We start from the raw sequence: 15081 nt of genomic DNA, 5'->3' as shown, positions 1-15081 counted from the left end.
CAGCGGTGGACAACAATCTTGCGAGAGATATTCAGTCATGTTAAGGTCAGGACTCTGACTGGACCACTCAAGGACATCAATTTTCTTCATTTGAAGCCACTCTGTGGATGCTCTGGCATTGTGCTTTGGGTTATTGTCCTGCTGACGAAAGATGAACGTCCTCCCCAGTTTAAGTCTGGCAGAGGCTAGCAGATTTTTATCCAGGATCTCTGTCTCATCCGACAACAAGACCTGGTTCAATATCTTTGCAATATCTTCTGAGTGACTCTTTGCAAAGTCTTTATGGGCAAGAATATGCTTTTTAACCAGGGCTTCTTTGTTGCCACTCTTCCATAAATACTCTTTTGTATGAGGCCTTAGAAATTGTGGAGCCATGAACTTCATCTCCAGTTGCAGCACTGATTTCTGCAGCTCACTCAGAGTGACTGTTGATCTTTGTGTTGAAAATCTAGCATACTGTTGGACCTTACAGAGTGAAGGGGTGTGAATTCATTGAAAACAGGTGGTCTTCCAATTTTTTACATCAACGAATTGGGTGAGTTGGTAAGGTGATACGGTATATCTTGAGGAAAGTTAGCATAAGGGAATGAGTACTTTTTCAGCCTCTCAATTTTAGTTACTTTTTATTAAATTGTTGACAGATTTTGATTTGACATGATGTACAATGTTGTAGATTCACTCAAAAATCCTACATCAATATATTTCAGATTTGGAAAAATGAAACAGTAAAATGTGAAAATTTTTATAGTTGTGGGGGCCGAACACATTTTTCACGGCACTGTATTTCAAAAGCAAAGTTCTGCTGTCTGCAGTTTTGATATTTCCAGTTACCTTGCATTACCAATAGGTAGTTGTATTAAATACCTAGCTAAATAAGGTTCATTCCAAAGTGTTGCATACACTGTCACCAAGTTTACTGATGAGGGCAATGCCATAAGGATAGTTTGCTGAGATACTGTTTTACAGGAGACTGATCTAAAAGGTTAAGGTCTATGGGATCCAGGACAAATTGGCAAACTGGATACAAAATTGGCTAAGCAATAGGAGACAGGAGGTTGTTTCAGTGATTGGGTAACTTGCTAGTAGTGTTCCTCAGGGATTGCTGCTAGAAACTCTGAAGATCTATCTTGGGCCCGACATATTGATGCATTTACAAAGAAGGCAAGCCAATTAGGTTCTAAGGAAGTTTTGTATGTCACCAAAGACAAAGAAATTGCTACAGATGTACTGTAGACAACATTCCAACTTGTTGCAGCACTGTATGGTATGGAGAGCCATTGTACAGAACCGAAAAGCTGCAGAAGGTTGCAAACTCAGCCAGCTCCATCATGAGCACTAGCTTTCTTAGCATTGAGGACATCTTCAAAAGGTGATGCCTCAAGAAGGCGGATCAACCATTAAGGATCCCCGTCACTCAGGATTTCCTGTCTTATTACTACCATTAGAGAGGGGGGTACAGGAGCCTGATGACACACACTCAACACTTTACGAACAGCTTCATCCGTCCATCAGATTTGTAAACAGACAATGAATCAACCCATGAACACTATTTCACTATTTTTGCTCTCTCATGGCACTACTTATTGTAATTTTTAGTATTTTTAATGCACTGTACTAAAACAGCAAATTTCACAACATATGTTGGTAATAAATCTAACTGATCTTTGCTGTTTGTAATATTCGTGAATGACTTGGGTGTGGATGTAGGAGGCAAGATCGTATGTTTGCAGGTGATGCAAAGATCGGTGGAATACTGATTTTTGGAGTAAGGAGGAAAGTTTTAGGCTATGGAATAATGTTAATATGTTGGTGAATTGGGATGCTAAATGGCAGATGAACTTCAATCAAGATAAATTTGAGGTGATATATTTGAAAACATTAATGAGGCTAGTACAAACAACATGCATGGTAGAGTCTTGGGGAACATTAATGAACAAAAGATTGTGAACTATTGATCATATAGATCCCTAAGATGAGAGCTTGAACCCTGTGATATTCAGTTAGATAATTTTGTACTCACTGCAATTGAGAGGAAAGAGCTGTGACATAATATGATTGTTAGGAAAGATACTGAGGGGGTTTTCTCTGGCTGAAGTTCTTTTTAATCATACTTCTCTGAATAAGGGATGAGTTATTTCCAGCAATTTTAATTTAATTGTGAGCGTGCAGTCAGTCAGTAAGTACAACCTAACTGGTGTGGTTACTTTTTTTGGACACTTAAGGAATTAAATATGAAAATTAGGCAGAAAAAATATTTGCCATCCTCTTCAATAATAGAACAAGGTTGAGTTTATATTGTTTAGACCTGTACTTTTTTTTTTGCTCCCAAGTGAAACTTATTTATTGCCTCTTGTATCCAGAGGCCAAGTGGCAACATTAGTGCTAATACTGAAGCCAGTAAAGGGAAGATTCACCGCTTTGATTCAAGGATGAACATTTTCACTAATGCTTTATGGAGATGAGAGGAATGAGAATTATTGAAACACGGAAGCTAATTCACAGGCTTGACGGTACATGCTGAGAGAGTATTGCCCTGTTGGACAAGTCATATCATGGCATAATTGCAGAATATTGGTTGTAGTTTTTTGAAAAAAAAAAGGTTGGAAATCTAAGCTCTTCTGCAATCCAAAAGTTGATTCTGCCATGTTACTGCTGGTATTGAACAGTATACGATACACTTCACTTCATTCACTGTAACCTCACAAAGCATAGATCAATACAACTGATGATGCAATATATCTGTTTCTTATGTATGGTGAACACACCTTTGAGACTGGAAAAAAGCAATTCCAATTTGCAATATTGGAATTTTTTTTTCCAGGCTCAAAGGTGTTCATGCAATTTGTAAACCTTATCTAAACAAGATCTCCCTTTTCATTTGAGTAGGAAAAAGTATTTGAACGGGTAAAAATAGTTGCCCTTCTCTTCATTTGGATGGGTATTAAGGATGTAATACTGAGGCTTTATAAAGTATTGGTCAATCTGCACTTGGAGTTTAGAGAGCAGTTTTAGAAAAGATCTGCTGGTATTGGAGAAGGTCCAGAGGAGGTTTGTGAGAATGAGACTGAGAATGAAAGAGTTAACATATGAAACACATTTTATTGCTCTGGTCCTTTACTTGCTGGGGCTTAGAAGAATTGGGTGGGGGGGGGGTCGGAAAGAAACCTGTCAAATATTAAAAGGCCTAGATAGAGTGGATGTTTCATGTATTTGGGGAATCCAGGACCAGAGGGTGGTGAATCTGTGCATTTCATTGCCACAAGCGGCTGTGGAGGCCAAGACATTGGGTATACTTAAAGCAAAGGTTGCTAAGTTTTTGATTAGTTAAGGTGTCAGAAGTTACAGGGAAAATGAGGGAGATCGGAATTGAAAGGGATACTAAATCAGCCATGATCGAATGGCAGAGCAGACTCAATGGGCCAAATGCCCTAATTCTGCTCCTGTGCCTTCTGGTCTTACTAATCGTGATAATGAGCATGATTAAACTGCATAGCAAAGAAAAGTGAGTTTGTCAAATGGATTGTACTTGTAAAGGTTTGCAGCTCTGTATGGAGAATTTTTCCAAAGTTTGTCCTTTTTTTAATCTTAAGTTTTGCTCAAGATTTATCACTTTATTTCCTGTCTTCAATAGGTTGTAATTCAAGGAAGTGATGACATTGCCAGTCGAGCAATAGATCTGCTGAAGGAAATATACACAAATCTTGGGCCAAGGTTGCAGGTTAATCAAGTATGTATTCTGACTTGGAATTTCAGTATGAAACTGATTTTACTTGCTGTTAATATGCATCATGCTAAGTTAAACTACTGGATTTTTAATGCTAGTATTTTCATTTCTGCTTTAGTACCTAAGATACAGCTGCTGTGCCCAATAAACATTTGCAATATTCTGAGGATAATTCAATATTTAGGACTCAACTCTTTAAGGACATTAAAGAAATGTTGATGTGTACTTGTCTTAATCTGATCCAGAGATAATCTTGTGAAACAACTATACATGCACTTTTATGGTGCTGCAAAATTAGGAATTATCAAACTTGCGTATGTTTAGTTTATGTAATTAAATTGGGATAAGTGGAGGAGGGAAAGCAAGCTGGGGAAAGAAATTGATGGAAGTTATTGTTTTAGCCAATTGAAGCTATTAAACCACATTTATTTGTAATGACCATCTTATCCTAATATTCACACATCTAGGTTGAGATTCATGAAGACTTTATTCAGTCATGTTTTGATCGATTGAAGGCTTCCTATGACACACTGTGTGTACTGGATGGCGATAAAGACAGTATTAATTGTGCAAGACAAGAGGCAATACGGATGGTGCGCGTTTTGACAGTGCTGCGCGAATACATAAATGAATGCGACAGTGACTACCATGAAGAGCGAACAATTCTTCCCATGTCTAGGTTTGTATATTTGCAGGTCTGCTTTCAAGTAAAGGTAGATAGTAAATTATGTTCTGACTTGTCAATTAAAATACTTGCTTTATTGTTTCCCCAAATTTTTTCTATCTTTCTTAAGGTTTTTTAGGGTTGTGTTTTTGACTATTGAATGTTCTTTGTCATATTAAGATTATCCATATTGAAGTGATGGCAATTTCATGTTGCACAAAATAGTCTCAATGATCTGTAGCTGAAGATGGTATCAATTGTGCATGTCAGTTGATTTATTTTTCACTTTTATCAAATTTTTGAGGCACTTCTTTCTTGAAAATTTTATTTTGTCTGTGGATTTGCTTTTCATAGGCTGAACTTTTAATAGACGTGTAGATTTGCTGAAAAATGCAATTAAATGAGCTTAGTTCAATTTGTAGCAGTTGCGAACAAAGCTTAAGCCCTCTCCTGATTCAGATTCAGAAGACCAAAAGACACCCTCATTTTGGCTTTGTAGCGTAATTAAATGGAGCTTGTGACCTAACAGATCAATAATTTGCATTATTCTGAAATATAGCTACAGTTACTGGGGCAATCTTATGCAACAATAATATTGCTGTGAGATGGCAAATTTGTAATGTGTTGTGTATATAGACTTCTGATTTCCTCCATTTGGAATGGCTAGGATCATGATGCTATTAATTTCATTGTTTTTTTTTTAACAGAGCTTTTCGTGGGAAGCATGTGTCACTGGTTGTACGATTTCCAAATCAAGGACGTCAAGTAGAAGATTTGGACATTTGGTCTCACACAAATGACTCCATTGGGTCTGTTAGGCGCTGCATCCTCAGTAGAATAAAAGCCAACAGTGCACATACAAAAGTTGAACTGTTTATTGGTGGTGAACTTGTAGATCCTGCTGATGATAGAAAATTGATTGGACAGTTGAACCTTAAAGATAAAACAGTAAGTACATTGTTAAAATATATGTGTAATATATTAAAGTCAGTCAAAGTTTGATTGAAGTAGTCCATTCCTGGTTTAATTTGTACCTCGTAGGCAGTCATATGCTACCTTTATAAACTTCATGGGTATTTGTCACATGATATTTATATTTATATTAATTTTACTGCATATTCCTCTATTTGTTTCTGTCAAGGAAGTTGACTTGTCAACAAAATTATAAGCTATTGACTTTAAAAGAAGAAATTGCTTCCAAGACAATAACATATTTTAATGTAGTCTTAGTCGTGACGTTAATTAGGATGCTGCGTTGCTTGGTGATGGCAACAGTGGCATTATCGGTTGAGATTATATTTCCAAATTGTGGGTTATCTTTTAAGTTGTACCCCTTTTCAATTAATTCACTCAAAATTTTGCACACTAGTTGATTATATCTGTAACAATTTCCATCTTGAAAACTGACAAATTTGTGGTGAGATGTGTCAAAAATATGCAAAGAATATTATTGTAAATAATTCTGACTCGAGTAAAAATGCGTATGTCATTTCACTTGACAATTGTTCAGCATTAGTTCTATTGTCATTGGTACTAAGATTTGTGACCTAGGAAATTGACTTATTTTAAAATTCAGCTTTGTGAATGCATAAGATTAATCAAAGTTGGTTCAAACCATTTGGACTACACTTAGCACTCAGGATACATTCCCAGAAATAAGAATAATGCAATTAGCACTACAAAAAAAGGTAAGTGTTTCTCTGGTGTGAACCTTGCATCCCCAGATGCTACTTATTGCTTTGTCAGGGATCTCATGCTAAATGAGGAAAGACTGCCTGTGCAGGTTGGTTTTGGCAGACCAAGGTAAGTGATCCAGTTGTTTAGAATTGAGATATAGGGATCACCCTGCCCAGCATGGTGATTGAAGGCCTTACTGAGCATTACCTACTGCATGTGATGGCAGACTGCCCAGATTCTACAGTCCCTCTTGTTACCTCCTGTTGAATGTAATGTAAGCAGCTGTCTCTCCCCTCTCCTTGTTTGACTGCATAATTCTCCTTGCCCAAAGATAATTTTTTTTTTGTTTAAGTTCACATTGCTGGCCTTTGAGGGATGACTGCAGCTCCCATCCCATTGAACAGGTGGTGATATGTAAGATCAGGTCTTTCAATGCGTGGCCAACCCCCAGCAATAGCTAACACCCTCCATGCAGAATTCCTGTTGTTTGCGTTTAAATTCACTACTGCGAAGCCTCTTCCGATGATATGCCTAAACCGAAGAAGTTTAGATCCTCTCTTCGACGGGAGTTCAGTGAAACCATTTCTCACTGCTCCCCATCTGTAATTTCTTCGGCTCTTCAACTTTTCAACCACACTTTGACTCAGACTCGCAATCACAGCCATATATCCTTTCTTGGAACGTGCCTCCGTCGCCAACTTACTCCAGTTGGCTTTAGGATTCGTTTCCAAGCCTCTCAATTTGGACCTTCTGAGGATCCCAGGTACTCACATTTTATTGACTCTGCCTCTCGCCGCTTCTTCCGTCAAGCTCTGAAGGCGACTCTCTCCGCCATGAGGAGGTACTTGGTGTCCCTATCCCAGACCCTTCCGCACCTTCGGGACACTTTCTTCGCCGTCTGTAATGGTCCTACCCGTTATTTCATCCTCCGTTGGATTCACGCCTGCAATCGCCGTTTTTTTGACTTTGTCATGTTAGGCAAAGAACGCAAGATCCTACATCTACGGACTCCAGAGCCTGCCAGCCCCGACGCTAGCAGGCATGAACTTCAGATTGCGGCTCTTGCCATTGATCTCGGCGGCTCCAACACCTCAGGGCATATTCAAAACCCAGACTCCAGCAACGACCATGGACACCTTCAAAGCGATTGCGCAACCACCAACTGCGACGCCAGCCTTGAACTCCAGGCTGGGTCTTTATATGCTGCTATTGTGACTCCCGTCTCCCCTTCCCCCACCACCACTCCGCAGCCTCGTCTTCCTCAGATCCCACCGTCAACTCCTGGGCCCTCAGAGGCTCCACCTTCCTCTCACCCCAACCCTCCCCTCTCCATTGACACCCCCAGCCTCCCCCCTCCCCCCTCTGATTCCAGCTCTCATCCGTGCCGGGTCTTTACCATCCCTTCCGACCTTCAACTGTCGGAGGCAGAACGCTCTGTCCTCAGTAAGGGCCTCACCTTTGTCCCCCTTCGCCCACACCTCAGCGAGTTCCGTGTTCGCCACGATGTGGAACTTTTCTTTCTCCGTCTCCGAGCCTACTTCTTCGGCAAGGACTCTTCCACCCCCACCGATGACCCCTTCTCCCGTCTTCAACCCTCCTCTTCTTCATGGACACCCCGCTCTGGTCTTCTGCCTGCTCTGGATCTCTTTATTGCTAACTGCCGACGGGACATCAACCGTCTCGACTTTACCGCACTTTGTCCCCATTCCAACCTCACTCCTTCGGAACGCTCTGCTCTCCACTCTCTCCGCACTAATCCTAACCTTATTATTAAACCCGCCGATAAGGGGGGTGCTGTTGTAGTCTGGCGTACTGACCTCTACCTTGCCGAGGCACAGCGACAACTCGCGGATACCTCCTCTTATTTACCCCTCGATCGTGACCCCACTAAGGAGCACCAGGCCATTGTCTCCCACACCATCACCGACTTTATCTGCTCAGGGGATCTCCCATCCACTGCTACCAACCTTATAGTTCCCACACCCCGTACTTCCCGTTTCTACCTCCTACCCAAGATCCACAAACCTGCCTGTCCTGGCCGACCTATTGTCTCAGCTTGCTCCTGCCCCACCGAACTCATTTCTGCATACCTCGACACTGTTTTATCACCCCTTGTTCAATCCCTTCCGACCTATGTTCGTGACACTTCTCACACTCTTAAACTTTTCGATGATTTTAAGTTCCCTGGCCCCCACCGCTTTATTTTCACCATGGATGTCCAGTCCTTATATACTTCCATCCCCCATCAGGAAGGTCTCAAAGCTCTATGCTTCTTTTTGGATTCCAGACCTAATCAGTTCCCCTCTACCACCACTCTGCTCCGTCTAGCGGAATTAGTCCTTACTCTTAATAATTTCTCCTTTGGCTCCTCCCGCTTCCTCCAAACTAAAGGTATAGCTATGGGCACCCGTATGGGTCCTAGCTATGCCTGCCTTTTTGTTGGGTTTGTGGAACAATCTATGTTCCGTGCCTATTCTGGTATCTGTCCCCCACTTTTCCTTCGCTACATCGACGACTGCATTGGCGCTGCTTCCTGCACGCATGCAGAACTCGTTGACTTTATTAACTTTGCCTCCAACTTTCACCCTGCCCTCAAGTTTACCTGGTCCATTTCCGACACCTCCCTCCCCTTTCTAGATCTTTCTATCTCTGTCTCTGGAGACAGCTTATCCACTGATGTCTACTATAAGCCTATTGACTCTCACAGCTATCTGGACTATTCCTCTTCTCACCCTGTCTCTTGCAAAAACGCCATCCCCTTCTCGCAATTCCTCCGTCTCCGCCGCATCTGCTCTCAGGATGAGGCTTTTCGTTCTAGGACGAGGGAGATGTCTTCCTTTTTTAAAGAAAGGGGCTTCCCTTCCTCCACTATCAACTCTGCTCTTAAACGCATCTCCCCCATTTCACGTACATCTGCTCGCACTCCATCCTCCCGCCACCCCACTAGGAATAGGGTTCCCCTGGTCCTCACCTACCACCCCACCAGCCTCCGGGTCCAACATATTATTCTCCGTAACTTCCGCCACCTCCAACTGGATCCCACCACTAAGCACATTCCCTCCCCCCCCCCTGCATTCCGCAGGGATCGCTCCCTACACAACTCCCTTGTCCATTCGTCCCCCCCATCCCTCCCCACTGATCTCCCTCCTGGCACTTATCCATGTAAGCGGAACAAGTGCTACACATGCCCTTACACTTCCTCCCTTACCACCATTCAGGGCCCCAAACAATCCTTCCAGGTGAGGCAACACTTCACCTGTGAGTCAACTGGGGTGATATACTGCGTCCGGTGCTCCCGATGTGGCCTATTATATATTGGCGAGACCCGACGCAGACTGGGAGACCGCTTTGCTGAACATCTACGCTCTGTCCGCCAGAGAAAGCAGGATCTCCCAGTGGCCACACATTTTAATTCCACATCCTATTCCCATTCTGACATGTCTATCCACAGCCTCCTCTACTGTAAAGATGAAGCCAGACTCAGGTTGGAGGAACAACACCTTATATTCCGTCTGGGTAGCCTCCAACCTGATGGCATGAACATCGACTTCTCTAACTTCCGCTAAGGCCCCACCTCCCCCTCGTACCCCATCTGTTACTTATTTTTATGCACACATTCTTTCTCTCACTCTCCTTTTTCTCCCTCTGTCCCTCTGAATATACCTCTTGCCCATCCTCTGGGTGCCCCCCCCCCCGTCTTTCTTCCCGGACCTCCTGTCCCATGATCCTCTCGTATCCCCTTTTGCCTATCACCTGCCCAGCTCTTGGCTCCATCCCTCCCCCTCCTGTCTTCTCCTATCATTTTGGATCTCCCCCTCCCCCTCCAACTTTCAAATCCCTTACTCACTCTTCCTTCAGTTAGTCCTGACGAAGGGTCTCGGCCTGAAACGTCGACTGCACCTCTTCCTACAGATGCTGCCTGGCCTGCTGCGTTCACCAGCAACTTTGATGTGTGTTGCTTGAATTTCCAGCATCTGCAGAATTTCTGTTGTTTACCCTCCATGCTGATTAGGATGCAGCTATAAGGTGGGTGGGTGCTGGGCCTCTCATCCATAAAACACCAGCCCTCAGAAGCTGTCTCTCCACGCCAGTTTTTGGTCAAATCATTTTGTCAGAGCACTAGTGCAATAGTACGTTCGTGGTTGTTCACGGTATAATATCAGAGCTTTCCTTCAAGCAATTAGAGAAATATATCTGTTATTTTTCAGACCAGGAGCTAAGAATGCATTTAAAAAGTAAAACTGCTTGTGGAGCATTACTGTGCAGGCTGCTAGTGATCCCTGTTTAACGTTGTTTAAACCACTGCCATGTCTAACAGCTCACAGGTACTGAGGAGAAAGATGTCTTGGATACCCTGCTCAGCGGTGAAGGGACTTCAGGGAATTATGACCAGAAATATCCTGTTACTGGACATATTCCTCCACTGGTGGCAATTTGCAGCTATATTCAAGAAACAAAAGATGGAACTGAGCCTGCACCACAATTACCTATCTGCCAGCTCATGCCTCATTACAAGCACTCCATGGTTAAGTTGAGATTTCAGTTGAATTTTTGTCTGTGGAAGATATAGACTGGAAGTTGGGCATTCCCTCAAAGGGAAAGAAAAACTCACTGCTGTGTTATAGTCAAAGATGGTTGGCATGAAATTGCAGAAAATATAGTGTGCTTTTTGTGAATCATTACTTCCTGGGGGTGGGGCGTGGGGAGGAAAAAATGTTTTTCCAGGTGATGTTCTCCTTTGCACAATCATGAAACTAAATTTTGACCCCACTTGAGAAGACTTGAGAAGTTGCAGAACTTGGGCCTCTGTACCTCTCTCTACAATTGGATCCTCGACGTCCTAACTGGAAGATCACCATCTGTGCAGATTGGTGATAACATCTCCTTGCTGACGATCAACACTGCTGCACTTCAGGGGTGTGTGCTTAGCCCACTGCTCTACTCTCTCTGTACCCATGACTGTGTAGCTAGGCATAGCTCAAATACCATCTATAAATTTGCTGACGATACAACCATTATTGGTAGAATCTCAGATGGTGATGAGAGGGCAGACAGGAGCAAGATATGCCAACTACTGGAGTGGTGTCGCAGCAACAACCTGGCACTCAACGTCAGTAAGATGAAAGAGCTGATTATGGACTTCAGGAAGGGTAAGATGAAGGAACACATACCAATCCTCACAGAGGTGTCAGAAGAGGAGAGAGTGAACAGGTTCAAGTTCCTGGGTGTGAAGATCTCTGAGGATCTAACCTGGTACCAACATATGGATGCTGTTGTAAAGAAGGCAAGACAGCAGCTATACTTCATTAGGAGTCTGAAGAGAATTTAGTATGTCAACACATGCACTCAGAGCTTCTATAGATGTACCGTGGAGAGCATTCTGACAGGCTGCATCACTGTCTGATATGGGGCGGGTGGGGGGTGCTACTGCACAGGACTGAAAGAAGCTGCAGAGGGTTGTTAATTTAGTTGGCTCCATCTTGGGTACTAGCCTACAAAGTATCCAGGACATCTTGAATGAGTGGTGTTTGAGAAAGGCAGTGTCCATTATTAAGGACCCACCCAGGGCATGCCCTTTTCTCATTGTTACCATCAAGTAGGAGATACAGAAGCCTGAAGACACACACTCAGCAATTCAGGAACAGCTTCTTCCCCTATGCCATCCGATTCCTAAATGGACATTGAACCCTTGGATATTACCTCACTTTTTTAACATATATTTTTGTACAATTTTAAATCTATTCCATATACATATACTGTATTTATTTACTTTTTCTTCTGTATTATGTATTCCATTGAACTGCTGCTAAGTTAACAAGTTTCACGACACATGCCGGTGATAATAAATCTGATTCTGATTTTAAGTTGCTATGTAAGAAGCTTTGAGCACATCAGAAAGATTCAAAGCACTTCCCAAAGAGTAGGAACACGTAATCAAGCTAGTTGAAAATTGTGCCCCTTCCTGCTACCATTTTACTTTCAGCCTTCATCTCCTGTGTCAACAGCTATTGGCCTAGGGAAAAAATCAACAGCTCCCCAGAGTTGTTTTTTTTTACACAAAAATAACAAATGGTGTGATTCAATAAGGCAGTCCAGAAATTAGCTATAAAGTTTATTCAGCACAGGGGCAGATAAGAGATAATCGATACAAGAGTTGTAAATTGTACTTCATATTAAACTTTTGAAATTGCCTATTGCAGGAAAAAATGGTATTTCCTTGTGCTAATAAACAGTTAATCTTTTTTAAGCTTATTACAGCCAAGCTAACACAGATAAGTTCAAATATGCCATCAAGTCCTGACAGTTCATCTGATTCTTCAACTGGCTCCCCTGGAAACCATGGTAACCACTACAGTGATGGGCCCAATCCTGAAGTAGAAAGCTGTTTACCTGGAGTGGTAAGCAAACTATAATCTTAAATCTCATTAATGTAAATGTATTTTTAAAGATATTGCATAACATCAAATAGGGCACTGTTTGAATTGTTTCTGTGTGCTTCATAGAGTCACAAAAAAACCAGTGATAGGTAGGAAATTTTCTGGCCTTGATCCATGCTCATTGGAAAAACGAGTTGTCAGCCAAATCCTATTTTCCAGTACTTAGCCCTTTGCCGTGCTTGCATATAAATATCTATGAATGTATATGTATGTGTGTGTGTGTGTGTATAAAATACCTATCGAAATAACATAAATCCAGTTAAGGTTTTTGCTTTTGCCATGTATAGCAACACATCCCATAAGAACCCTATCACAAATATTCCCTTTGTTCATGATATCTCCTTCACAACCACATCTTCCAGCTGTAATGAAGGTTAACTCTGCTCCCTTTCCACAGAGAGTACTTGATCTGCCAAGTGTTTTCAACGTTATCAATCTTTATTTCTAATGTTCAGCATCTGGTCTACTTGTTTAAAATGTTTTAATAATGGCTTGTTACTGCTGTGCACGTGTTGTGATGACGTGGTTACAAGGAAAATGCGCACATAAATGGAACACCTTTCCGCAACCTCACTATTGCCTAAGAACTAGACCATAAGACATAGGAGCAGAATCAGGCCATTCAGCCCGTCAAATCTGGTCCGCCATTCCATCATGGCTGATCACGGATCGTACTCAACCCCATACACCTGTCTTCACGCCATATCCTTTGATGCCATGACCAATCAGGAAACGATCAACTTCTGCCTTAAGTATATCCATGGACTTGGCCATCACCGCAGTCGGTGGCAGAGTGTTCCACAGATTTAGTACTCTCTGGCTTAAAAAAAAGTTAATTCTTGCCTCTATTCTAAAATATCACCCCTCAATTTTGAGGCTGTGCTCTCCAGTTCTGCATACCCCCACCATAGGAAACGTCCTCTCCACATCCATCCTATCTAGTCCTTTCAATATTCAGTAGGTTTCAATTAGATTCCCACACATTCTTTTAAATTCCAGCGAGTACAGGCCCAAAGTTGACAAGCGCTCCTTAAATGTTAACCCCTTCGTTCCTGGAATCATCCTTGTGAACCTCCCTTGGACTCTCTCCAATGACAATCCTTTCTTAGATATGGCACCCAAAACTTGACAGTACTCCGTGCAGCCTGACTAGTGTCTTATAAAGTCTCAACATTATCTCTTTGCTTTAATATATTCTATTTCCTTTGAAATAAATGCCAACATTGCATTTACCTACTTTACCACAGACTCAACCTGTAAATTAACCTGAGTCTTGCACGAGGATTTCTAAGTCCCTCTGCACCTCTGATGTTTGAACCTTCTCTCCATTTAGATAATAGGGTGCACTGTTGTTCCTTTTACCAAACTGCAGTATCATACACTTCCCAACATATTCCATCTGCCACTTCTTTTGCCCATTCTTCCAATTTATCCAAGACCTGCTGCAATTGCATTGCTTCCTCGGCACCACCTACCCCACTACCTATCTTTGTATCTTCAAACTTTGTCACAAAGCCATCAATTCCATCATCCAAATCATTGGCAAACAACATGAAAAGTAGCAGTCCCAATACTGACCCCTGAGGAACACCACTAGTCACTGGCAGCCGCCCAGAAAAGGCCCCTTTTATTCCCACTTGCTGCCTCCTGCCTGTTGGCCATTCCCCTATCCATGCCAGTATCTTTCCTGTAACACCATAGGGTTTTGTCTTGTTTAGCAGCCTCATGTGGCAGCTTATCAAATCTCTTCTGAAAATCCAACTGCTTCTTTGTCCACCCTGCTTGTTACTTCCTTTAAGAATTCCCACAGATTTGTCCAGCAAGATTTCCCTTTACAGAAACCATACTGACTTTGACTTATTTTATCATCTGTCTCGTAAATACTCCAAAACCTTATCCTTAATAATAGACCCCATAACTTCCCAACCACAGAGTTAAGATTAACTGGCCTATAATTTTCTTCTTTGTGCCTTCCTCCCTTCTTAAAGAGTGGAGTGACATTTGCAATTTTCCACTCCTCCAGGACTACGCCAGAATCAGGTGATTCTTGAAAGATATGACCAATGTCCATTGTCTATTCAGCCACCTCTCTCAGGACTCTGGGATGTAGTCCATCTGGTCCAGGTGACATCCACCTTAAGATCTTGAGTTTTCCTTGCAAATTTTCCTTCGTAATAGCAGTGACACTCACTTCTGCTCCCTGACACTCTCAGACCTCTGGCACGCTGCTCATGTCTTCCACAGTGAAGACAGATGCAAAGTGACCATTAAGTTCATCTGCCATTTTTTTTGTCCCCCATTACTACCTCACCAACATCATTTTCCAGTGATAGAACATCAACTCTCACTCCCTTTTACTCTTTATATAACTGAAAATACTTCTGGTATCCTGCTTTATATGGTTGGCTAGTTTTCTCTCATTTCATCTTTTCTCTTATAGGTTTTTTAGTTGCCTTTTGTTGGGGCTTAAAAGCTTCCCAGTCATCCAATTTCCCACTCACTTTTGCTACCTTATATGCCCTTTTCATGGCTTTTATGCAATATTAATTTCTCTTGTCAGCCATGCCTGCCACTTGAGA

General features: G+C 42.2%; 1 protein-coding gene across 5 annotated transcripts in view; it reads left to right on the top strand.

Moving 5' to 3' along the window:
* The window catches only part of usp9 (ubiquitin specific peptidase 9), a 280005-nt gene that overhangs the window by 140656 nt on the left and 124268 nt on the right, over positions 1 to 15081 (top strand). For all 5 annotated transcript variants that reach the window (XM_063050799.1, XM_063050801.1, XM_063050798.1 and 2 more), the window contains 4 exons: positions 3632 to 3727; positions 4192 to 4403; positions 5096 to 5336; positions 12314 to 12463. In XM_063050799.1, coding sequence (XP_062906869.1) covers positions 3632 to 3727; positions 4192 to 4403; positions 5096 to 5336; positions 12314 to 12463 — 699 coding nt within the window. The remainder of the gene's footprint in view (positions 1 to 3631; positions 3728 to 4191; positions 4404 to 5095; positions 5337 to 12313; positions 12464 to 15081) is intronic.

The sequence above is a fragment of the Mobula hypostoma genome, chromosome 6, assembly GCF_963921235.1.
Source record: "Mobula hypostoma chromosome 6, sMobHyp1.1, whole genome shotgun sequence".
NCBI classification, from domain to species: Eukaryota; Metazoa; Chordata; class Chondrichthyes; order Myliobatiformes; family Myliobatidae; genus Mobula; species Mobula hypostoma.
Note: the sequence above shows the minus strand (reverse complement) of the source record. Positions and strands in the feature narration are given on the sequence as shown.